This window comes from Martes martes (assembly GCF_963455335.1).
Source record: "Martes martes genome assembly, chromosome: 11".
NCBI lineage: Eukaryota > Metazoa > Chordata > Mammalia > Carnivora > Mustelidae > Martes > Martes martes.
The window spans coordinates 92,616,318-92,640,950 of NC_137899.1; the positions used below are offsets into that span (position 1 = coordinate 92,616,318).

Here is a 24,633-nt window from a genome sequence, read left to right on the forward strand (position 1 = left end):
ACAGCCTTAATCATGGGGAGAAATGAATGAGCTCAATGCAGGATGTCTTTCTGGTGGTTTTGAAGGCCGAGCCCACATTCTAATGGCTGGCAATTGTGGTTGGCAAGCCCACATGAAGTTCTTTAGCTCTAGTGTTTCAGAGAAATCTATCGTCAAATCGGTCCTGAAGATAGATGATTCCTATGTAATCTTAGATCAGTGTTTCTCAACCTCTTTGGGGGGGGGGGGGTCACAGACTCTTTTGAGGATCTAAAAAAAGGTACAGATGCTCTCAGCAGAAAAACTGACAAAAGTAGATAAAGCCCCAAATGTCGTATATAATTTTAGGGATCTACAGTCCATCTGGGTCCATGATAAGTTAACAGAAGAACAGCACTCACTACATATGCCCCATGTAACTGGCCTGGGGTTCAAGGGGGGAGGGATGGGGGAGGACAGAGAGTAAGCAGGGAGAAAACGAGGAAGGACAAAGAAGAAGGAAGAAGTGGGAGACAGAAGAAGAGAGGCTAAAGGGGAGAAAGAGGGAGAAAAAGCCTAATAAACTAGGGCAGGGCACGCAAACTGTGTATCACTTTCTTTCAGGCTTAGAGGCGACTATAGAAGAATTCCAGTGGCCTCACTATCCGTCACTGGAAACAAGGACTCCTAGTTCTGCTTATGCTGTTTTCCCAATGCAAGAGAAAAAGAGGATTAAATTGAATGTGAACAGCAATTTTTTAAAGGCTGCCTCGTGATTCACTGCCTTAAACAGCTACCGTCCTTCTACAACAGAGAGGACAGGGCACATGGTACAAGGGGGGGGGGGGTCCTTGGGATTGCTCCTCCCTCGAGGCAGATGCAAACTTGGGTTCAAATGAATAAACCAAGGCTGTTCCCAAACATTTGCCCCTTCACATAAAACTCAGAAAAATACTGGAAGCTAAGACCTAGACAAAGCTTTCCCGGGCAAGTTCCCCGTCTACTCAGGTACAGTGTTTAACTGTGATTTCGCAGTCCAAATAGTTACTCTCCTTGTTCACTATTCCCTACTGATATGAGGGCTTTTGCTGGCTGAGAAAGGTGGCTTTAACTCAGAGAAATACCAATATTTGAACATGAACTGTGGGTCAGAAACCCTTTGCAAAATATATTTGACTCACTATTAACTGTTCTCAGCAAATTACTAGCACGGGTCCACTGCAGCTCAGGATCTATAAATAGAACAAGGCAGGAGGTGAGGGCACTGAAACGTGTGTGCTTTGGCCTAACGATAAGAAAGTCTTCCTGGAAAAGACTCCCCGATTCTTTTTCTCCAACACTATTGGCATAGGTGGCACACCTACGTAGAGTTCCCCTACGTTGCATTTCGATCGATCACAATTAAAATACAAAGAAATCGTTTCATCATGGAAGAGAAGGAAACCTTCTTATTTGCAGTCATTTCACTAGAGATCTTGCTTCAGAAGAATCAATGTCCTAGCCCTCGGGCCTCCCTCTGTTTCCCTCCAGTCACTCCCACTGTTTCAACTCTACTCAATGCATCCAGGCCCCCGGAAGCTCTGCCTCATTCATGCAACCTTTCCTATGATCTTCCTTGGGCACGCTCCCTCTGCCCTGAACCCCTCCAGTTTCATTTCCCCTTGGGACGTTGCTTATATTCTGTCTGGTAAAGTACGGGAGGTACGTGGCATTTTCACTAGACCCTGCGTTACTTAGAGGTAGGATCTAAATTTCACTGCTGCGTCCTTTAAGTCTGTAGGACGGTGTCTGACACATAGCAGGTGTTCAACAAACATCCGCGGAACTGAGGGGAAAGTCAGTCTGCCTCGATCATCGAGGCCTTCTCTAGCCTGCATATTCTAGAACAGCCAGGCCACAGAGGGGCTGACAACCCCACAGACGCTAATGGTCTCAGTGTAAGTGTGGCTTTGTGGTTAGGACTCAAGTCACACGGCCTCTGCCCTCTGTTCTTGCTGTTTCCTCTGCCTAGAAGCCTCTTCCTGACACATCTAGTTCTTTCTCTCATCTCCTGCTGATCTTTGCTCAGACCTTATCTTCCAAGAAGGCTCTGTCTCTCCTATTTAAGATTTCAGCTCCCCCTCCCCTGTTATGGTGTGAATGTTTGTGCTCCCCGCAGATGCTTCTGTTGAAACCCTAATGTCCCATGTGATGGTACCAGGTGGAGAGCCTTCAGAAGGTGCTTAAGTCATGGTGGAGCCCACACAAATGGAAACCATGCCCTTATTAAAGAGACCCCAGTGAGCTCCCTTGTCCCTTCCGCCACGCAAGGAAAGCACAGGAGGTCAGCGACCGGAGAGGACTCTCACCCAAACCTGCTGGCACCCGAATCTGGGACATCCAGCCTCTAGAACTGTAAGGAAGGAATTTCTGTTGTTTATAAGCTATCTAGTCTTTGGGATTTTTGTTAAAGCAGACTGAATGGACTAAGACACCTGCCCACCTCCTCCAGCAATGCCCTACCCCTCTTCCCAGTTTATTTTTCTGTATATCGCTCATCACCATCCAATAAACCATATATTTTACTTCGTACCTTTTCTCACTTTCTACTCCGCCCCTATCTCCTAGAGCGTAAACTCTACAAGGGCAGAGATCTTTGTTCACTGTGTTTGCTCTTTTACCCTCAATGCTTAGGACAGTCCCTGGCAGGTGAAATACAAAGTAGTTACTCGACAGATCGCTATGACGTGAATCTGAAAAGTGAATCATAAAGCATTTATAAAATATCTACTTTTCCTTCCAATGTTTGCTTCTACACAAGACAGCTGCTAGAAGCCAAGAAATACCACCTGATCAAAGGCACCCAGCCCAGTGTACCGGCATCATTAGAGACCTAGCAATGCCTGGAAGAAGAGAGCAGGTGTCTTCCCTGATGCCATCAACAGAGATGAGGAATGTGCTTCGTCTTCCACACCTTCTCCCTTAACAACTGACTGCACAATTAATTCAATGAAGTAACTGCTCATCGGATACCTTCCGAGTGCCAAGCAAGTACCAGGAACACATAATCACACTTGCTCACAGCCAGCTCCAAATAGAGAACACAAAAATAAATAATGGCTGAAATATAAGGGCAAGTGTGATAGTCTCTACAAAACTGGCAAAAAATGAAATAAACAAACAAACAAAAATGGTGCTATGAAAACATAAAGGCTGACAACGTCCATGGGGGACAGTCTAGATGACATTGAGTTGAGTCTTGAAGGATCAGTGGGAATGTGACTAGTGGGGTTGACAAGAGGGTGAGAGAAGGCAATGGAAACTCTGAGTAGGGAAGGCAGTGTAAGGCATGGCGTGGAGAAGTCACTGCCAGAGCCACACAGACAGGGAGGAATGGGACAAGGTTGGGGAGGGAGGTAGGTTCAGCCCAGCCCACAAAGGACCTCAAAAGCCACGCTCAAAGGTTGGCTTCATTCTACAGAACAATGGAGAACTGTTTGAGATTTTGTAATAGGGAATGAATCTGAACAGAAGTGAATATTCTTCTTGAATCTTTTAATACCTTCATCCCATCTAACTCCTTGGAGTCCTGACTTTACGAGTACCCTAACTACCCTCCAGAGAAATATTTCCACTCATTAGTCCCAGAAACCAGCTGCATTAGATTTGTAGTTTGTCCCTGTGCTCTTAAAGATTATAATCTCAAGCACATTCGCTGAGTCTAACAGACGTATGAAGAATAAACGAACAAAAAGAAAATAATCCCACAGTAAGTTTGATGGGTAGGAACCCACTACCATACGTCATTGGAGCACACAGCCTGGGAAGTTGAGAAATCCTCCCCCAAAACTTCCTGATCACCTAAGGTCCTGCCAGCCTCTTACAGCTCCTGGTTTGGAATAATACGATTGCAACAGCAGCTAAGAACAATATCTCACTATGAGTCAGGTCCTGGGCTAGGTGCTGGTGCAGAGTCTCATGTTTAATCTTCACAACAGGACATGGAGTCGACGCTGACTTGTCCTACTTTTATGCACGAGGAACCTAGGGTTTGACCACATTCAGTTGCCTGCCCCTAACTAGGCCCTGACATAGATCCTAAAGTGAGGTCTGACTGTGGAGCACATCACTTTTACCCCACCCTTAGCATATGTTCAACAATTTTACTGTCGGTTGTATACATTTCTCATGTTCCCCAGAGGACAGGTTCTAGGAGAGCAAGGTGTACATTTTTTTTCTTTCTATTTCCTTCACTGCCTCACCTGTGAACTCAAGAACCACCAGGTGAATGAATGGCTACACTTTAAGGCACTGATAATATGTGATCCAGGAGAGTTCAGCCACAGAAGACAGTCACTCTCCAGACAAATGGGCAAACAGCTTAACACTCTATAGCCAAGAAAACTAGATCTTGAACAAATATCATACGGATGGCATTGACGATGGGCAAGAAAGGGTCACCCAGAATGCTCGGTGCCCTGGGAACGCTCACCAAAATCTCATATGCATGTGGTCAAGGGACCGGACTAAATGTGGGTTGACAGGGTGTCCAAAAAGGAGCTGAGGAGAAGAGCGGTCAGAAAAATTCTTCCTCAGGAAAAAAAAAAAAAAAAAGACATGACCTCTTAAAACAACGGGCTTCCTGGAATTTTCAACCAGAGAAGCCCACCTGATTTGCAAAAGGACAACCTGCTGCCCCATCCACAGGGTCAAAGAAAGCAACGACTCAGTGACAGCAAGCTTCCAGACCACCCGGCCAGGGGTAAAGAAATGTGCTCCCCCCAACCCTTTGCATTTCCCCACAGCCCCAGCCCCAGGCTTTATATGGAGCACGTATGGGGCTCAAGTGCGGGCCGACAAGAGTGTAACACACACTCCGCACCCCCGAGTTGCTCAGAGCCATGGTCCCCGGTGCCGCTCTTGCTCTGCATTTACCGTCATTGACGCTGTCACTGGAGGTAACGTGGGTGAACGGTGACTGGGCCCGAGGCTCCTCACAGAGGGAGTAGCTGTGCTCGGCCTGGATGAGAGGCGCGGGGGATGTCGGGCACGGCTCCACCTCCATCGACACGCTCTTCTCTGAGAGGAAAGGGTCATTCAGGAGCTGACCCAGCACGTTCTGGGAAAACTCATCCAGGAGTTCTGAGAAGTGCTACGAGACACAAAAGAGGGAGACGTCACTTACATACAAGGTCCAGTCACCTGTGGTTGGGGAGCAAACTACCCCAAAGTTTAGAGGCTTCAAATAACTACAATTTATTATTCCGCACTACCCTGTGGATTGGCTAGGCACACAAGCTCATCTCATGTGAGCTCCTTGAGCTGGAAGGTTGGCTGGGAGCTACGTGGGGCCGGGCCAGCCAAACGCCTGGATCCTTCTTTCAAAAACTGTGTCAGGCTGACATGCTTCCCAGGATGGCAGAAAGGCACTAACAGGGAGGAAAACCAAAGCTGAATGGCCTCTGAAGTCGCACATCAACACTCCCTCCACATTCTTACGGTCAAGGCAAGTGACAAGGGCAGCCCAGAGGCATGGGCTGGAAAAATGGACTCCACCTCCTGACGAGAGGAATGGCAAAATCACAGCAGACAAGTGTGGGCGGAGGTCAGTGCAGATCACTAGAGGCCATCACTGGAACTATCTACCACATTTTTCATTGGGAATATTTTTAAACACACTATCCTGTATTTCTACAGCATGAGGGTACTATTTATAGCAAGGTGCCAAGTTCAAAGGCATCAGAGGCAGCTTCCCTCTGCTCTCCCCACCACCTAGACTCTGTTCCTCTGCAGTTTTTCCTTAATCTCTTCTCATCTTCCATCTCCACTGAGTCTCCACTGAGTCCAACACCACTGAGTCTCTAGCCCACACCATGCAGTGAACATGATACGGGAATGGTCTACACACATATTCACAGGGACTCCTGGATCCCCTGTTCCACAGTCCCACAGTCATGGAAGTACAGCCCCAACCACTCTCCCTCATGGATAGGGGGATGTTCATGGTTTGAGGGTATGTAGAACAGGGTTTTTCAATCTCGGCACTATGGACACTTTGGACCAGATAATTCTTTGTTATGCGGCAGGCGGGGGGGGGGGGTCCTGTGTTTTATAGGATGTTTAGCGCCTACTCAATGCTAGTAGCACTTCCCTAGTTTTGAAAACTGGAAATGTCTCTAGATTGCCAAATGTCCCTGGGTTGGGGGGACGGAGGAGGCAATCATCCCTGGTTTAGAACTACCATTACCGACTGCACTAAAAATAATAACAACAATGTGATACGGTGAGTGCTGTGAAGTGTGTAAGCCTCACGATTCACAGACCTGTAGCCCTGGGGCAAATAATACATTATATGTTAATAAAATAATTAATTCAAAATAATAACAACAAAATTAAATTAAATATGAAAGTCCACTTTGGCACCAGCTGTTAGAATCATTTCATCTTTCTTAAGCTTCCTGAGTCACAGAATAATAGTGTCATCTTTATTGATTAAATTTTAGGGACACTTCTGGTATAGAAAGGAAGTTACAAAAGCAGATACAACAACTGGAGAACTGATTGCAAAAGGTGATGCCTAGGGTAGGCAAAGAAAACTCTCGATATCCACATGCATACTAAGCCCTACGACTGAAGGTCAGGGAAGGTGTTCTGAAAATGAAAGCACCTTGGGGATGGGAAGGAAGGAGGTTAGAGCTCTAAGATTATGGTAGATCTAGGATACAACTTCTCCTTTAATAAAGGAGAGAAGGAGACAACACAGAAGAGGCCCTTGTAGGCGAGGTCCTCAGAGTCGAGTTTTGGCAACATCACCAACAGAAGTGGCTGCATCTCATTGGGACAGAATACAGGAAAGCCACAGGCCTTGAGCACAGGCTGACAGATATCAGCCATCTACAAGAATAAGAGAGGCACTTGGGGATGAATTCTCTGCACACAAACACATTTAGAACTGAAAAGCCCCTAGAAGCATCTAAGGCAAGAATTCCCAAAAGTCAACCGCCTGCATCACAATCACCAAGAGACTTTGTTTTAGTCATTTTATAATGAAATATTTAAGACATTCAGAAAAATTATAGAAAACAGTACCACGAATAATTATGTATCCATTCCTTTGGGGAAAATCTTATTTTTCCATATTTCCTGCTGCAACGTTTTTTTTCTTTACTCTTTCTTTTTTAAAGAAATAAAACATGAAGGGACTATTAAAGCTCCCACCCATTTCCCTTCCTCCCTCCCAAAGTTAACCAATACCCTGAACTTGGTTATCATCCCCATTCAGGTCTTTACATTCTTCCTACATATGCGTATTTCCACCACATACATAAGAACACTTTAAACTTTAAATAAATAGTACCATCCCTCACACATCCTTCTGCACCTTTATTCTCTCCAAAAACATTTTTTAGATTCATTCATGATTATACATGCAGCTCTATTTCATTCTTCTGAACTTCTGATTTGTATTCCATTGTATTTACCTATTTCTTCTCTTTTTAAAGATATTATTTATTGGGGTGCCTGAGTGGTGCAGTCCTTAAGCATTTGCCTTCGGCTCAAGTCATGATTCCAGGGTCCTGGGATCGAGCCCTGCATGAGGCTCCCTGCTCTGGGGGAAGCCTGCTTCTCCCTCTCCCACTCCCCCTGCTTGTGTTCCCTCTCTCGCTGTGTCTCTCTCTGTCAAATGAAATAAAATCTAAAAAAAAAAAAAAAAAAAGACTTTATTTCTTTATTTGACACAGAGAGAGAAAGTGCAAACAGAAGGAGCATCAGGCAGAGGGAAAAGCAGGCTCCCCACTGAGCAAGGACCACACCCCACAACGCGGGACTCGATCCCAGGATCCTGGGATGATGACCTGAGCTGAAGGCAGAGGCTTAACTGACTGAGCCACCCAGACACCCCTTTATCTGTTTCTTCTTGAGTGATATCTCAATATCTCATTATTATATATGATACTATAATAAACATTCTTGGAAATGATGGGAAATTTAAAAAAAAAAATACAAATCCTCTGACCCACCTGCAGAGGTTTTGAGTTGTTCAAAAGCTGTATGTATGAAAACCACCCCCACCACCTGTGCTTCTAATGTTCACTTCAATTTTTCAACCACTGAAGGGTGAACCCACACCCACTCACCACCCCCACCCCCACACGCCCCACTTTACAATTAGTTCCCTAGAAACTTACAATGTCCCTAGAGCCTGAGCTATGCGCGAGTCAGAGGAAGACTCATGGCTTATTGAGCCACCGTATGTTAAACCTGAACTAGGTATTGGGGATACGAAATAAGAAGGAAGACAACAGAAAAGCCGTGCCTTTCCTGGGCTTGCCATTTAGGCCAGTGCTTCTCACACTCTGATGTTCACATGAATCCCCTTAAGACACAGATGGTGACTCGCAAGTCCAGTGGACCTGGGGGTCTGCATTTCTAACCAGCTCCCAGTTAATGCTGCTGGTCCACAGACCACGCTCTGCAGAGCAAGGAGCAGAACACCTACAAGGCTCAGGTTAAGGGCCAGGTTTCCAGACTATAAGATCACCCAAAGTCAGGGTCTAACTCCCTCAGCAGGTCCCCAAAGACAAATTTCGTGGTTGCCTGATGGTGAATATTCTGCAAATATCTGACAGAATTCCTTCCGAGGCCAACATTCAGGGAGCAGAAAGAGAAATAAGCAACACGACATTAAAATGCAAACTCAAGAACCGAACTCACAGTCCCTGCATTTCCCAGCCACAATACAGTCCCCTGAGCGACAATGTCAACTCTGGCCAGCCGTGCTGACCCTGCTACACCTCTGGAATCCCGTTCTACCCTGAGCCAAGGCTCTCTTCGACTGCCCTGCTTTCCCACAGAAGCCGCCAGGTTGGGCTACTCAGCGGACACGGTTTTCCTTCTCCTGAGCAGCCGTAATGAATGTTTTCATGAACATCCCCCAGATAACCAATAATAAACCTTCTCTAATGCTGCTAACCATCCCTGAACTCCCTCTACTTTGGGTTTTGTAGTAATTACCACGTTGCCGAACAATGTAGCCCTAAATGATAGACAGTCCTGAGGAACTTGCAGTCGTTCCTGAAGGCATTACGCTAACCTCCCCTCTGGCTAAAGAACCTCCTTGGGAGAAGGACCAACCAAACCTGATTGCCACTCACACCTAGGAACTTGGCAAGGTGGTGAGCACTGAGTAGGTCCCAGGGGGAGATCTGTGATTGAAAAGATATCGTCCCAACTTGTCCCAGCCGGGTGATGTGACTCAGCCCAGCTGATCAGCTCCTGCTGGCCTCCATGGCAGCTGGGGGCTCAGGGGCTCAGAGGACAGGTCACCATCCCCCCGCTGGTGCAGGGACGAGGCCAGAACCGGCCCATCATTCCCGGCAGCCGGTGAGAGGGGGGCATGTGGTCTTGGAGCAAAGTGAACCTCCCCAAACAGGGAGCCTTCCTGGATCCTGCAAACACTTGAGCAAAGGACCACGCATGTGAATCTGAGGGTTATGAAATGTTAGTTCACATGGCGTCATAGCATTTACCATTCTGCCTAAGACTCTGGTCAAGCTGTCTGGATTTACAAGTTATTTTCAAAGCTCTCCCCTCAACGAGTGCCCACAAGACCTCAGTTGCCTACTGCTTGAGCGAGGTCCTCTTATTTCAAACTGACCGAACCTGCCCCCAGTATTTCTTCTAGAAAGAGGTGCTGGAGCTTCACGATCCGAGTGCATGGAGAAGTTCCACCTGGTATGACACCAGGAAGCTGCCGCTGATCCCCGATGAGGACGTCGACGGGACCAGGTGCCAGGCCGTCTGGAGGAGGAGCGCTTCAACTATTAGACTCCCAGAAAGCGAGCGAGGTGCTCTCCTATCAGGCAGACACGTGTCCATTCACCAGTGAGAAAATGGGGGTTTGGGGAAGTCAGGTGCATTGCCCAGGGTTGGTGCCACAGGTGTCGAAGTCCACGCACTTTCCACTACAGAACGTGGCCTCCCTGAAGTCTGTCTCCAAAGCCGACCTGTCGCGGGGGCTGGAATTTCAAAAACACTCACGTAGATTTCACAGACAGCCCGTCCACTCGTCCACCACAAACAGTCTTCCACACTCAGTATAGAAACGTGCCGGGGAGCTGCTAGACGGGGAGGCTCCTAACATCACTTCCATGGGACGCCAGCAGTAATGATGACAGACAGGCCCTTGCCCTCGGGGCATGGTTCTGCCCAAGGGTTCACGGTCCCATCACTGAATCTCTGGGTTGGAAGAAACCGTCTGACGGGGTTGAACCCCTGCCTCACGACAGGAGTGTTCCTGGCCCACCTCAGTGAAGAAGGCCCTTGGCAACTTGCTTTAAGAACCTGTGTCAGTGGGGCGCCTGAGCGGCTCAGTCGTTAAGCATTTGCCTTAGGCTCAGGTCACGATCCCCGGGTCCTGGGATCGAGCCCCGCATCCTGGGATCGAGCCCAGCATCAGGCTCCCCACTTGGCAGGAAGCCTGATTCTTCCTCTCCCACTACCCCGGCTTGTGTTCCTTCTCTCGCTGTGTCTCTCTCTATCAAATAAATAAATAAAATCTTAAAAAAAAAGAACCTGTGTCAAGGTCTCATCTCCTCCTGATCTAACACCCTACATTTAATATCCTCCAGCCCAGCCCCAGCCGTCCTATGAAGTCTTGCCTCCCTTGATTCTAACCCCTGATACTTTCACTCCAATGCCACTTGTGCCCTTATGACCTTGGGCGACACAGCTCCAGAACCAGACTCTGAGTTTGGATCCTGGCTCCTAGCTATATGGGCCTCAGTGCAGGAGGAGCTCAGGTCTCTAAATTTCAGTCTGTTCCCCCTGTAATGTAAACAGAATAACAGTAGCAGCTTCCCGTTGTGAGGAGTTAGTTAAATAATGCATGTGATACCCCCAACACTTCACTGGCATAGCAATCAATTTTTTAAAAAGCTCTTTAGGGAAAAAGAAAAAAAAAAACCTATAAAAATGAAAACAATAAAATGTTGGCATCTGTACTTGCACACTGGTTTTTCACAGTGTTCTTTCTAGAATATCCTTTCATTTTCCTATCCATTAGGAAACTACCTAAAAAAAAAAAAAAAAAAAGAATGAGAAGAAGAATCTATTTCTTTTACAAGTCATCCTAGACAGATATAGCTTGCAATGGGCCTCTTATTTCCCTGACCAGCTTCAACCTTTGGGAATATGTATCTCTTAATCAGACACATTTTTACTCTTCTTTGGTGTCCCTCTCATTGCCAAGTTACTTAAACCTTTTGCCCTTGGGCCTTATAAACTCCATAACCAAGAAGTAAACATTTTCAGCCAGCTCCCTCTGAGCCCAGTACAGACCACCGATCACATGCGCTCCCCAACTATTTCTTGTCTCAATTTATTATCATTCTACAACATCTCAGCCAAACCGTGAACAAATCTCCATCAAAACCTAGGCCTCCCTACAATTAAGAAAGAAGCGCTATCAAATGTTTAAAACATATATCCACGAGTACAGATCAGATCAATTAAGAGAAATGCTTAACTGGACATATATCATTTACTTTATAAAAAAAAAATTTCTGAAGCACTGACATTGTGTTTGTAGGTCATTAACCAGCTGTCAAAGGAGCACACAAGAAAGAGTGGTTTACAATCTGGGCGGCCTGCCGCCGCTGACAGTTGCCCCAAGAACTGAGGTCATGGGGGTGAGGAAAAGGGAGGAGGAGGAACACAACAGATTCATCATTCTTGAGCTCAAACAACTGGTCGCATAGAGCCGTCATCCTTGTACTTCTGCTCGCCACGAAGTTTTGCTCTTCCAACAAACACAGTGAGCGGCTACCCTGAGCAAGGGGCTCTACCGGCCCTATTTAGAGGGTGAATGAGGGTCATCTTATAAAGAGATCATGGTCCTGAGATGCCATACAGTTACCTGAAATGGATATCCTGGGCCCCTCTGGAGCAACGAGCTCAGAGAGCATGTTCAAAGCCGTGATGCCCTCCCGAGGTGGGCCAGATGGCATCTTCTGGGTTCAAGCTAACACGAGCAACCAGTCCCTGCCTGGGCTTCTCTGGCCATCATACCCTCTCCTCTGGATTCAGTTTCCTTGTCTGGAAACTGAGTGTGTGTGTGTGTGTGTGTGTGTGTGTGTGTGTGTTTAGGGGGTGGGCAGCATGAACAACTGGACTTTGGACTTGATTTCAGTGGTTTCTCCTCTCTTCTGATCTCTGGACCCTTTTGAGACTCGAATGAAAGCTTCCTACAGAAACAGGCCCACAGACGCAGATTCTTGGTGGCTCCCCGCGCCCTCAAGCCTGTCCAAGGACAGGAGAGGAGGATTCCATGGATCTCCCATTAAGGGGCGCCTGGGTGGTTCAGTGGGTTAAGCCTCTGCCTTCGGCTCGGGTCATGATCTCAGGGTCCTGGGGTGGAGCCCTGCATTGGGCTCTCTGCTCCGCAGGGAGCCTGCTTCTCCCTCCCTCTCTGCCGGCCTCTCTGCCTGCTTGTGATCTCTGTCTGTCAAATAAATAAACAATTAAAAAAAAAAAAATCCCAGCAGGGACGCCTGGGTGGCTCAGTTAATTGGGCGGCTGCCTTCGCCTCGGGCCGGGCCGTGATCCCAGGATCCGGGGATCGAGTCCTGCAATGGGCTCCTTGCTCCGCAGGGAGCCGCTTCTCCCTCTGCCTCTGCTGCCACTCTGCCTGCCTGTGCGCGCTCTCTCTCTCTCTCTCTCTCTCTGACACATAAATAAATAAAATCTTAAAAAACAAAACAAAACAAAACAAACTCCCAGCAGAGGTAATAGTAACAACACACAAATAGTTAAAGGTCATGGCTATCAACACATTCAGCTCTAACACCCTATAATTTTCTGAAATGTTACAGGCAATACAAAATGCAAACGCTTTTCAAAACTTGGGAAATGCCCTCTTTCTGCTTCTTGGGCTTGTTCGCCCCGTGTTACCCTGTCTTGGGTTGTGAAGCTGAGGAGGCACAGGAGGAACCCAGCGAGGCAACAGCACCTGGCAGCTTCCTCAAGAGGCGGGGGTGAGGGTGGGGGGAGAGTGGGGGGCAAGGCCTGCCCCGGGGCCTGGTGAATGTGCTCAATAAAGATTCTATTCTCCAGGCCTCCTGCCTGGAACAGGGCTGCCTTGGCTGACCGCATCTGGCTCAAGGCTCACTCTCAGGCAGGGGAAGAAGGGTTTTTAGTGAAAAATTGCAGCTAGGAGCTTGCCGGGAGCGCAGAATGCTTTAAAGACTTGGAGCCTCGGACAGACATAGGGGACGTGGTAGAGGCAAGCCGACAACCCCCAAAGCCTCAAAGAAATGCCGAGAAATAATTTTGAGGGCACAGCTCAAATTCACTTTAGAAACCAAGGTTTCCCTCCAGCAAAACACACAGTTGGCCAGTACTGGACAGGAGGGAGAGAGGGAGGAGAAAGGAAGGAGGGTGGGGGCAGGAGGGGAGAGTCAGGAGGGGAGGGAGGAGGGAGGGGAAAGAGAGATGGCCTCCCCTCTCCACTCTCCCAGGGACCACCTTCAAGGACAGTGTTCCTTAGACCTGCGTGGATCTTGACCTGCAAACAGGATACAGCCTGATGCCTAGTAGAAGAGAAAACTGGCTTTTCTGTTGAAAATCCCAAGAAAATAAAATACTCACAAATCAAACCCTAAGACAGTGAAACTTCCAGGGCAATCAATTTTTTGCTGGTACCAATATTAAGGTATAATACATATTTCTCTAAATAAAGAAATGTGGGGTTGAGCTTTAGAATTCCTTATTACACAGGCAGTTTGAAGGGGTTTTTTTTTTTTGGGAGGGGGGTTGTATCTTTTTGTAAAGTGATATATGCTTCACTGAAATTTCACAAGCAGTAGCAGAAATTGTTTCTTAAAGGGCCAAAATACCCAGCCGTTGGTTTGTAGTACTCAGATGTGCCTCTCTTTGTAAAAAATAAAAGGTATGTGAAATAGGTCAGCCCAATTGTAAAGGCATTGGGGGATGTCTATGTAAAGAACCCTACTAAAAATCCATCGGTAGGGCGTATTCTATTTTTTGTAAAAAAGAGTCACCCCTAATTTATTTATTATAGAAATATGAATTTTTATGTGATATTTGTTTCCAGGGAGATGCACCAATACTAATCCCTTTTAAATGACATAATTTTTCATCATTAAGATAAGTAATGATGCATTTTCTCCAAATGCAATCCAATCTTGACGGCCTATAGCAGGTCTTCTTGCTTAACGGTTGAGGTGAAAAACTTCATTATTTTATTTTATACAAGGAAATCAGCTAATGAGAGGAAGGGAGAAACACCCCGTGGGTGGCTCCTGCTGGCAAAGGAGAGCTCAGAGATTCAGAGTTAACTAGCCCAAAGAAATCCAATCTGCCTAGTTCTTGGTTCATTCATATATATACCTGCAAATGTCCCCAAATGTGCTTCTTAGTTCTTCTGGAACCCACACCAGCCTTAGCCTGGTAGAAGGCTTCTTCTCTGGCTTAACAGTATCTAACCAGTCTCAACAGGAAGAAAAATTATAAGAAAATCTAATAATTAATAATAATAATACGCCATGTTGAATGCATAGTGCTTTACACAGGACAAAACACTTCCACACCATTATTGTATCTGATCTCGACAAGATCCAGAATTATCCAGAAGGTGGGGATGGGGGCTGTGGAGAATGGGGGAGTTGGTCAGGGTTCCTGGCTGCCAGTTCTGTTCCCGTTCACTTTCAGCTTTGCCTGCTGCCCCTGAACACGAACACAACCAGAACTCAGTAACCAGATTCCTGATTGCCAAATGCTTTTGGAGTTGTAGTTTGGGCCCGAGACCAGGACATCCCCTCAGATTGTGGGAGGAGAGCCTCGGGATCCTTTCAGAGCAGGCGGAGCTGTTCCAGAAATAACACATACTCCGTATCAGATGGAGGAGTCCTCTTTGATTTAAGAAACTCAAACCATCCCCTGGAGTCCTTCTCTTCTTCTGTCACAACAGACAGCTGAATCTCCCCAAAGACAAACTCAAAATCATAATCAAGCCAACCATCCAAGGTGGAGGCAGTACAGAATCTGCCATTTTGTTCTCTCCATCCACGGCGGAGCCTCCGAGAGCTGGGACATGAGCAGCAGCCACCTTGACAGCCATTTCTTCCCTCACTCAGTCCCTAAGTCCGGATTCTGCCTCCGCATTGCCAGTGGGAGCACTGCTGACCCGGCGGTATGGATCTGTCTGATCCACACCACACGCCAAAGCCAACAGGTTTACTTTTAACCTTCCCACACTTAAAAGGCCCAACATAATGCCATCGAAGTCCAAACTCCCCACAGAGTTAAAGTAGATTTAAATTTCTTATTCATCATCCCCCAGATTCTCTGAAGTTTCTTCCTAATTGATGTTTTGTCCCTTGTTGATAACCCTCCTTCTGGGCCTTACCTTCAATTTGCAGTTTTTACCCTTTTATGTTCTCATTATACAAGCCAGCTGGGAGGCTTGTTTTGGCCCGTCTCCTCCGACTATATCTCCTGCCTCCTCCACAGACAACTCCTCCTCCTCTCAGGTGTCCTCCACTCTCAACAGAAAACACCATCTCTTTGCCCCACCACACACCTTCCAGTCTTCACCAAGAAACACCCAGGGCATTTCCTCAGGGCCTTCACCTTTGAGAAAGGCATAAAATATTCATTGTTTCTATTCTCTTTGGGCCCTACCCTAAAACTACTAAAATCTGGTATTTTGCCATTCCAGAAAAATTTCTGATTATGATTATGATCAGGGCCTACCTAGTCATTTTAATTTGAGAAAACTGAGGTTCAGGGCAGTATGTGAAATTTTTACACTCTTGATTCTGTAACCAGAAAGATGGTGACTATCATTAAGGATGGCCAAATGACTGAAGAGTCCCACAGACATCCTTCATGGAATTTTTTGGATAGGACACATGTTTTGCAATGGGACAATTCTGCCTCAGGTTAAGATCCAATGCCAAGGATGTCAGGTGTGAAAAATTAAAGGAGCCATAAAGTTTTCATGGAAAAAAAAAAAAAACCCTATTTATTTCTGAGCCAGATACGTCAATCAATTCTCCTCCCTAGAATGCCACGCTAGGAAAAAGGGAAAGTGCTTCAAGAGTACAAGATACTATCTGCTTTCTTGTTCAAATGCACAGGGAGTGACTCACTGCCAGGAGGTACCACTTCGCCCCCAGATAAGAGCAACAGGAATCCCACAGGTCGCCAAACTAGGAAACCCAGGCAAGTTCTGGCTTAAAGCCACTTAGACTTTTGCTCTGTCAGATCTCACAAGCGCGCTCCACCTCCGTGCAATGCTGACCTGCGGAAACATACCGGAGACTCTTAACCACGTGAAGGAGCGGTCCATCCACTGGAGCCAGGAGTCGGAACACATATATTCTAGATCAGCTCTATAATTTTTAGTAGTCACCTTGAGCAAATCACTCCTGCTTTCTACTTCAGCTGAAGTGAGGAAAACTACAAGCTGCCTTTCAAAATTGTCACAAAGATAAAAAAAAATTCATAGACAGTCTGATTCCAATATGATATGGTGCTATGGCAAATAAAAACTAGCTGAGAACCATGAGTGGGTTATGAACATGAAAGCTACCGTCAGCCACATAGTTATTTCTTACCTCCTCTTGACTGGCCAGTTAACAACTGCAAATATGGGGACTGGGGTACCTGCTGGATGTCTGCTCCGGCATGTTCCTTCCTCTTATGAAACCCAACCAGCTGAGGTAATGAATCACCTTCTATCTCTGAATGCTATTAGAATCCAAGAGCCCAGCAGCTTGGTCAGGACAGAAATCTTGGGACAATGAGGAGTAAAGAACCACCAATTAGTTAGCTCTCTGATAACTGGTGAGATTGGAGAGCGATTAGAAAGGGGAGCTCCATTATTTTTTTTAAAGATCTATTTACTTATTTTGAGAGAGAGAGAGCATGAGCAGGGGAGGAGCAGAGGGAGAGGGAGGAGCAGACTCTGAAATGAGCAGGGAGTCCCACGCAGGGTTCGATCCCACCACTCTGAGATCAGGACCTGAGCCAAAATCAAGAGTCAGAGCTTTAGCCGAAGGAGCCACCCAGGGGCTCTAAGCTCCATTATTTTAAATGAAGAAACCAAAGTTAAGAGATGTCAGGGCACATCCTTAGAACCAAAACTTGATGTTTATTCACTTAGAACAGTTTCTCTCTCTAATAAGAACTCAATAAATGCTGTTTCATTGTTATCATGACTATAAACTTTGCTGAAATTGGGACAAATTATTAAGCATTTCTTTGATCTATCAGTCTATTAACACAGACTGCAAGGCTCATTTATTCCTGGTGATCTCATATTAGATTCTAGTTTGTTCTTTCACTTACTAGGGGGCTCTGTGTTCACTGCATCAATTCCTAATTGATAAATCTTCTTCTCCCCCTTTTGAAAACCAGGCCCACATCTCCAGTCTTAAACCCCGATATTCCTCCATAGACCACGATTATGGAGAATCATGATTGCATCCATGTTTCTTCAGTGCTTTTTCATTTCATCCAGCAAATTTTCATGGAAACTCCTCACTCAACTTTCTGTAAGGGAACTGGTCACAGCCAAGCTGGATTATGAAGTGTTCACTCGGTGGGGCACTGACAAGAAAGGCCCAGAAAACTCAAAGCAAACCGACGAGAGAAGAAAGAGATCATCACCCAGGGGGCTACTGAGAAGCCATGACAGAACCAGCAGAAAGTGAGAAAAATAGGACAAGTTGGTTGTGAAAAAATGTCCTGGACATGTTCAAAGACATCTTGCCCTGACCGTCAACAGCAGTGAGCCAAAGCTTCCCCGAGATGGATATTTTTAGGTTCTCAAGTCTTGCTCTAGAGATGGACTCCAGGTGCTCCAAAAGGTATGGGCTTTGGCCACCAGGCTGATGCTCCGTCGAACAGCTACCATCCCGCCTCTCCTCTTCATTTGACCTCGGAAGGCTTGGAGACTGTCTAATAATGATGGTGAAAAAAAAAAAAGGAGCCTGAATTCTCTAAGAAAGACCATGAATGGAATGGAATGATCTCAAGGCTATTATCAGAATAAGCAAACTGAAGACATTTTGCTATCCCTCTGGGAAACAACGTGCAAACACATGTGAAAACCTGAACAGCTTCATTTTCCTCCCAAAAGACAATGTAGGGCAACGCTTCTACAGTTTTTTCATTATTTAACAGGGGTGGATGCTTGCTTACTGAGTCACAAACAGGGAGCATTTGCTCTCCGGTCGTAAAAGGTGCTTCTCCCTTATGTCTGAAGCCAGACGGTCTCAGAGATGACAGAAGGTCTGAATGTAATGAGGGTGCAATGCTTTCGTGGGGGCAGGGAATGTTTTGGAAAGAAAGCCAGCAAAGATTCCTTAATAAATAAAATAAGAAGTCAAAAGGGCAGCTGCTGGGTCGGTAAAAGGGAAGCTCGATTTGGAATTAAAAGGTCTGGGTTTAGACCTAGCTCTGTCACAACCTGGCTCTGTAACTTCAGGCAAGTCATTTAACCTCTCCGGGCCTCTTTTCTTAGAATACCAAATAAAAGAGTAAAACCAGCTGGTCTCCCAGGCCTCCTGCAGCTCTGACATTCTGAGATCAGTTATGAGGTAGGCGGCCTCCACTTCCCCTCACCGAGGGGAATAAAACAGCCCGAAAACAAATCTTAAGCCTGAGTCAGTGTTCCCTGCAACTCCTCTCCAGCCTTTTCTGAGGCTCTTTTGGCAAAGAATCGGTACCCTTGAGGATGACTGCGCTAACAGCTGGATGGTCCTTGGCTAATTCCTGCCTTTGAACAGCTGGCCTAGGAGACAAACAACCAGACAGGATTTTATCAGAAAAAATGACTCAACTTTGGCAGGCCAAGTATAGACGGAGAGAACTAATCGAAGCTAACGAGTGCTGGACGGCTTTTCCCTGGGCCCCCACTGCCTCCCCATGGACCAATATCCTTCCAGCCTCAGCAGTGCAGAACCACTCCGAGAAATGGGGGAGAGAGAAAGGACTAGACAATTCCTAGGAAGCCCCAGAAGAATTCACGGCTGTCCTATCACGTTTTCTGCTCTGTTCCTTCGAAGAAACCAAACACTGTGAAGCGGTTAGAAGTTCTCAACCAGACCCTGTGGTTATTTTAGGTAAAAAAGATTCTCCGTTGATCGGAACTGTCCTGCATCATCCCAGGGCCCCTGAACACAAAAGCTTCTCACTCCCCCTCCTGAGGACAATCCAAAATCCACCCCGGATTTCGAAAACCCGAAGAAGAGAACTTGTGATATGTAGACTCAGGCAGATCACGAAGGATGGCTATGCTCCTCCGGGGTCTTCCGTGCGTCTGTTTTCATTATTCACAGGAAACGCGGCACGGGGTCAGAACGTTCTCTTGGTGGCTGTCTGGGTCGCTGATTTCTTTTTCCTCCACCACTCAACCGCCTACCGACATCTGAGGGTCTCTCTCCCCACGAATCCTCATACTCTCAACATTCGCAAAGCTCAGTTTTCTAGTAGGCGCAATCTCTAACTTTTAAAGTCTGATCCTTGGCTCCCCTTTGTTTAAACAGATTTGTGTCACCAGCAGCCCCTCGAGAAGGGCAGAGGAAAGGCAAACAGCCGCTCACAAAGCTGCACACAGAGTCCGGGTGTGGAACGGAGGTGCCGCCGGGCACCTCGCTGACTCGTGACGTCTGCGACGGTGCAGTGAAGTTAGTAAACTGTGCCAGTGCGAATACTCCCGTCTCAACAAAGTGGTTTATTAGGGCTTCTTGCTCACAAAAGACGTATTTAAAAACTTTATGAGTAAACTTGGGGATGGACCAGGGGAAAAGTAAACATCAAGCCCAAGTTTTGCCTTTGCCAGCAGCGAGCTTTCCGGCAACGACAGGGAAGCCTGTAACACACGCAGCCCTGGGTGAAAACAACACGATCACAACCTCCAAGAAGGATGTACTGATCAAAGGCAGATAACCCTGACTTGGTATTTATCATCTATCTGAAATGTCAAATAGCCCCTATGAGTTTGTTTCCAGAAATGAAGGTAAGTAAGCAACCTAAGTAAGTCGGTACTCAAAACACTATTGCAGAAAGCTGTTTGTGAATCCGTTAAAACACTAAAAAATATATGTGTGGGTATATGTATATGTATATGTGTGTGTGTGTATATATATATATATCTCAAAGAGCAAACATATTACAACTGAATTCCCTTATTTTTCAGTTGTAGAGAATTATCTACAAATGCTATAACGTCTGGGGAGATATCTGACAAAATGTTGACAAGTTTCTGCTTAGTAACAGATGTGTAACTGGTAATATCACACAACAGATGTGGGTTGTTTGTTCCTAGTTATATTTTCTACACTGAAAATCTATGAGTTTATAATGGCGGGGGGAAGCATTTGTTTTTAAAAACAGACTCCATTTAATCAAATTAAACGAGACCTGGATTAAATAGTCCTCAGGGAACAAAGAACAGTGAGGAGAGCTGACTAAGGACAAGCATGGTCTGCCCAGAAGGCAGATTTTCTCTATTTCATTCCTGATTAAAAATAATAATAATAACCCATTGGTAGACCCAGGCTTACCGAACCACTGTGTAAGGACATAATATCCCCACTGGGTCCCCCCACCCCCCGCTCTGGCTCTTTAAATGTTAAACACACAGAAATCTCTTCAATTTTGTCCTCCATTTTGAGGACAATCAGGCCCCACAACTGGGCCTTTCGCCAACGAGTATGGCTACCTACTACAAGTGAACATGAAGAGCTTGTTTTCAAAACCAGTTTCAATGGAGAGCTCTGTATGCCACAGAATCCCAAATGCTGAAAACGAGCTCCCTTTTATTCACCATCCCCTCACCAGGGTGGGCCCAGAACATCCCCCAACTATGGGAGCTTTTATCCTTAGATTGTATTTAGTAGTGATTTCTGTTCTCTCATGAATTAGGGCCACCAGTCATAAATCCCTAAAAATAGTATCTTCCATCCTTGCTCTCACCCCACGTCCCCTTCCCAAATTACAGTCTGCTACACGGAGAGAACAGACCAGCACTGGCCACTCACTGTCTCTCAGCCACCGTGGAAGGCTGAATTCTAAGATGACCCCAAGATTCCTCTCCCTGGTTCACACCCTCTAAGATCCCCTTCCCCTGAGTGCGGCCTGTATGACATGAGACTATGATGGCACATCAGTGAAGGCAATTTTGCAGATATAATTAAGGTCCCAATTCAGCTGACTCTGAGGTCATCGATGGAGATGTTATTCTGAGTGGGTCTGACCTCATCAGGCAAGCCTTTTCGGAGAAGTTCTAGAAGTCCAAAAGAGATTTTCCTACCGGCCTGGAAGAAGCAGGCCACCAAGAGTCCTACACATGGAAGAAACTGAATTCTGTCAGCAGGAGACCCAGCGAAATTGCACCCAGACTCCTGACCAAGGGAAACCATGAAGGATACATGGTGTTGTTCTAAGCAAGTAAGTCTGTGGTAATTTGTTATGTAGCAATAGAAAACGACTACACCCACTCACTGGCTATGTGTCTGTCCACTCCCTCACCCACAATCTTCTTGTCCAGATCTCTGAAGATGTTTTTGTGGAGGAAACGTCAATCCCGAGGACAAATGTGGGGGCTGGAGACTCTGTTAGCCTTGTAGTCAGGCTCCAACTGAAGAGAGTGGCCCTGCCCCTGACTTGTCCAAGGCGCTCCACCCCTGTTTCTTGAACCTGACGCTTTGCTTCACCTCCCTCTGTTCGCTCCTTCTGGGAAGTCGGGCCAAGATGGCGGCTATGACTTCATACCTGGCCTCCCAGATCACACATCTAGGTTTGGATAAGTCTCTTTTTCCTGGCCAAGGCGAAGTTGACTTTTTTCTTTTACAGAAACTTTTACAAGAAAACCAAGCGATGGAAGGAGAAAGATTTTTTTGAAATTAAAAAAAAAAAATAGACACATTTACTTAGGACCTATTTCTTGTTCTACATTAACTAAAGGCTAGTCACAGCCTGGGTTGGCTGGTGTAGCTTCTGGAATATTCATCTCCACATCCGCTTCCCTCCCCGGCCCTATCTTTGCAGGAGGTTTACAACTGTGCCAGCTTCCCTCTGGCCTGACTTGCATTTGAGTTGGCACCTTAACTCACTCTAGGGCCCTTCCACTCTGTAGCTTCCCTCCCAGGCCCTCCTGTTCTGGTTTCCGGCTCCATGGATAACCAGGTACCACCCATCTGACTTCAACAATTCCTCTCCTAGGCCTCACACTGGGGACCTCACAAGATAACACTTTAGTGTCACTTGCTGTCTTTGGGTCTCTTTGCTCCTATGTCTTACCCTTTTCTCTGACCTCTTCAGCTTTGACTCAGCTGAGATATATTCAGAATTCACTGTATCAGGCAACTGTGCTGAATTCTGGATACGGAGATGCTGTCATGCAGCTCGAGGCCTACTAGGACTGCCTAAAACATGCTTACTAGTCCATGATTGAGGCTGGTACCACATGATGCCAAAACTCAATCCACAGTCAAATTATTTTTCTCAGTTAGTGCCTAAGCTTCGCCTTGCTAGTAGCCAGAAAAGCAGCATAATGGCGACCAAAACTTACCCTCAGCTTCTCTATCTCCTAAAAATATGCACTATAGAGTTGGGCGAAAACCAATGTAATAGGATTTCAGTGTCTAAGTTCCATAGTAGGCTTCTCACTATTAGACTATCTACTCATAGGTGCCCATCGTTAGTAAAGAAGGAAACAATACTGACTCGCCTTGGGGCGACATGAATCAGTAGAGGTAAATACCTCTAAGAGGGTTCTCTTGACTATTCTAATGTGTGCTGGGCTCAACACAAGAATTCCTTAGTTTGAATTCCCCTATGGAATCCACAGGCATGAATATTAGTGTATTACTGAAAAACACCTTCATGAAAGCAAGCTGACCATCTACCAGCCACGTGTCTGTCTTAGACTGCAGTTCCCAGAAGGTATATCAAATGCATTTTGTTGTCTTTGTTCTGCTACCTACAAACACGATGAGGAAGTGGCCATTCACGTGCATTCTGGTGATGACAATGAAAACCAGCATGATCCCTGGAAACTGCCCATGTCAGCTTTGTTAACTCTGTCCCAGGCTTAAGCATCGCTGTGTATGAGTCATCAGAAATATAATGGGACATTAACACAAGAATGAGAAAAAAATTCCGAACAAGTTATACATGAAGGTGCCCTCTATCTAGTTGGGAAATGAGTCAATAGCTCACATCAGTGTCCAAAGATCACTGGTCCCAGGGTAATCTCAAAGGCCAAGCCAGCAAAAACAAATGTTTTCCCTTAAGGAGATACCTACTATCAAAGTTCAGGAAAAAAATAGCCACTTAGACGGGCATTTTAACATCCAGATTGCTGACCCCATCACCCCTACCACTGTGACCTTCATGGTGACCTTATGAGAGTACTTCAGTAGTTGGGGTCCATCTTGGGCTAATGTCACACAGAAATTAAAAAAATAATGCCCAAAACATTACACCTACATCGTACAGGTGTAAACTAGACCTCAAAACATTTTATGAAAGACCTACATATTCTCATGTAATGGTAAAATTATCAGAAGAAAGGGACTCTTTTTAGACTGCCCCCCACACTCTGGCCAATCCTAGTGAAGTGGACTCAAAGGTTGAGAGCTTGGGAACACCTTCTCTAGTTTGGGGATATTACTGTCAAGTCACCTTTTTATATTTCACTTTTCCTATAAACAAAACAGGTGCCTGTACACTAACCTCTCCTCACACAACTTGCTTTACCTGGCTCTGCGATATTGGCAGGTCTCTTCTATCACTTCATTCAACAGCGAACAGGACACATAAAGCTTATCAACATCCCAGGCAAGATTAGGAAAAAAAATCCAAGGAAGACTTCATTAATGGTTATTTTGAAACATTTGTATTTCTTATACTAGGGGAGAGTTGTGTGTTACAAAAAATTAAATAGTGACATGGGCTTAGGCACTTATTGATGTAGAAGCCAATGTACACTCTTTATTTGATAATGGTGCTGGTTGAGGGTGGTGATCTCCAGGCAGAGTTGCCAAGAAGCAAAGGTCACTGTCAAGATTATTTATTGATTTTCTCTAAGGATCTATCTCCTTGTCAACATAATTCTCATCATCAGAGGCATAATGAGGAGAGTGGCTAAATATATTACTTTGTTAAATCTTCACAACGAACGTGTGGATTATGTGATATCATTATCCCCATTTCACCAGTGAAAATATGCAAGCTCAGAGAGGTTCCATAACTTGGCAAAAGTTGCACAGCTGAGGAAGGGGCAGAGTCAGGAAATCAAAATTCGTTTCTCTGACTGTAAAAACTACATTCTTTCCAACATGCCCCCTGACCCTCCATCGTAAACATGTGGGTAGATGGTGTCATGCATTTGTGGGCCATATGACTGCCACTGTGTTTTCCGGTGAGGACATCGAGTCTCATGAAGCAGGCAGCATTCACAGAAAGGAACCAGACTCACTCTCTGGGCCTCTGCTGAAGGCAAAACACCTGATAGTTATTTCAGAAAGACAGGTAAGGTCAGGTATGCTTACCATCAACTCACATTGTTTTTTTTCTGGGTAAATGAAGGTAACAATTCCATCTCCCTCAGCGGGGCATTGTCACGATCAAATGGCACAGACCACATCAAAGAACTTCGCA

At 45.9% G+C, this 24,633-nt stretch overlaps 1 protein-coding gene across 1 annotated transcript in view; it reads right to left on the reverse strand.

The window, feature by feature from the left end:
* CREB3L2 (cAMP responsive element binding protein 3 like 2) overlaps nucleotides 1–24,633 on the reverse strand; it is a 104,750-nt gene that overhangs the window by 35,742 nt on the left and 44,375 nt on the right. The window contains exon 2 of the mRNA XM_080818370.1: nucleotides 4,873–5,089. Within this exon, the coding sequence (XP_080674496.1) occupies nucleotides 4,873–5,089 (217 nt within the window). The remainder of the gene's footprint in view (nucleotides 1–4,872; nucleotides 5,090–24,633) is intronic.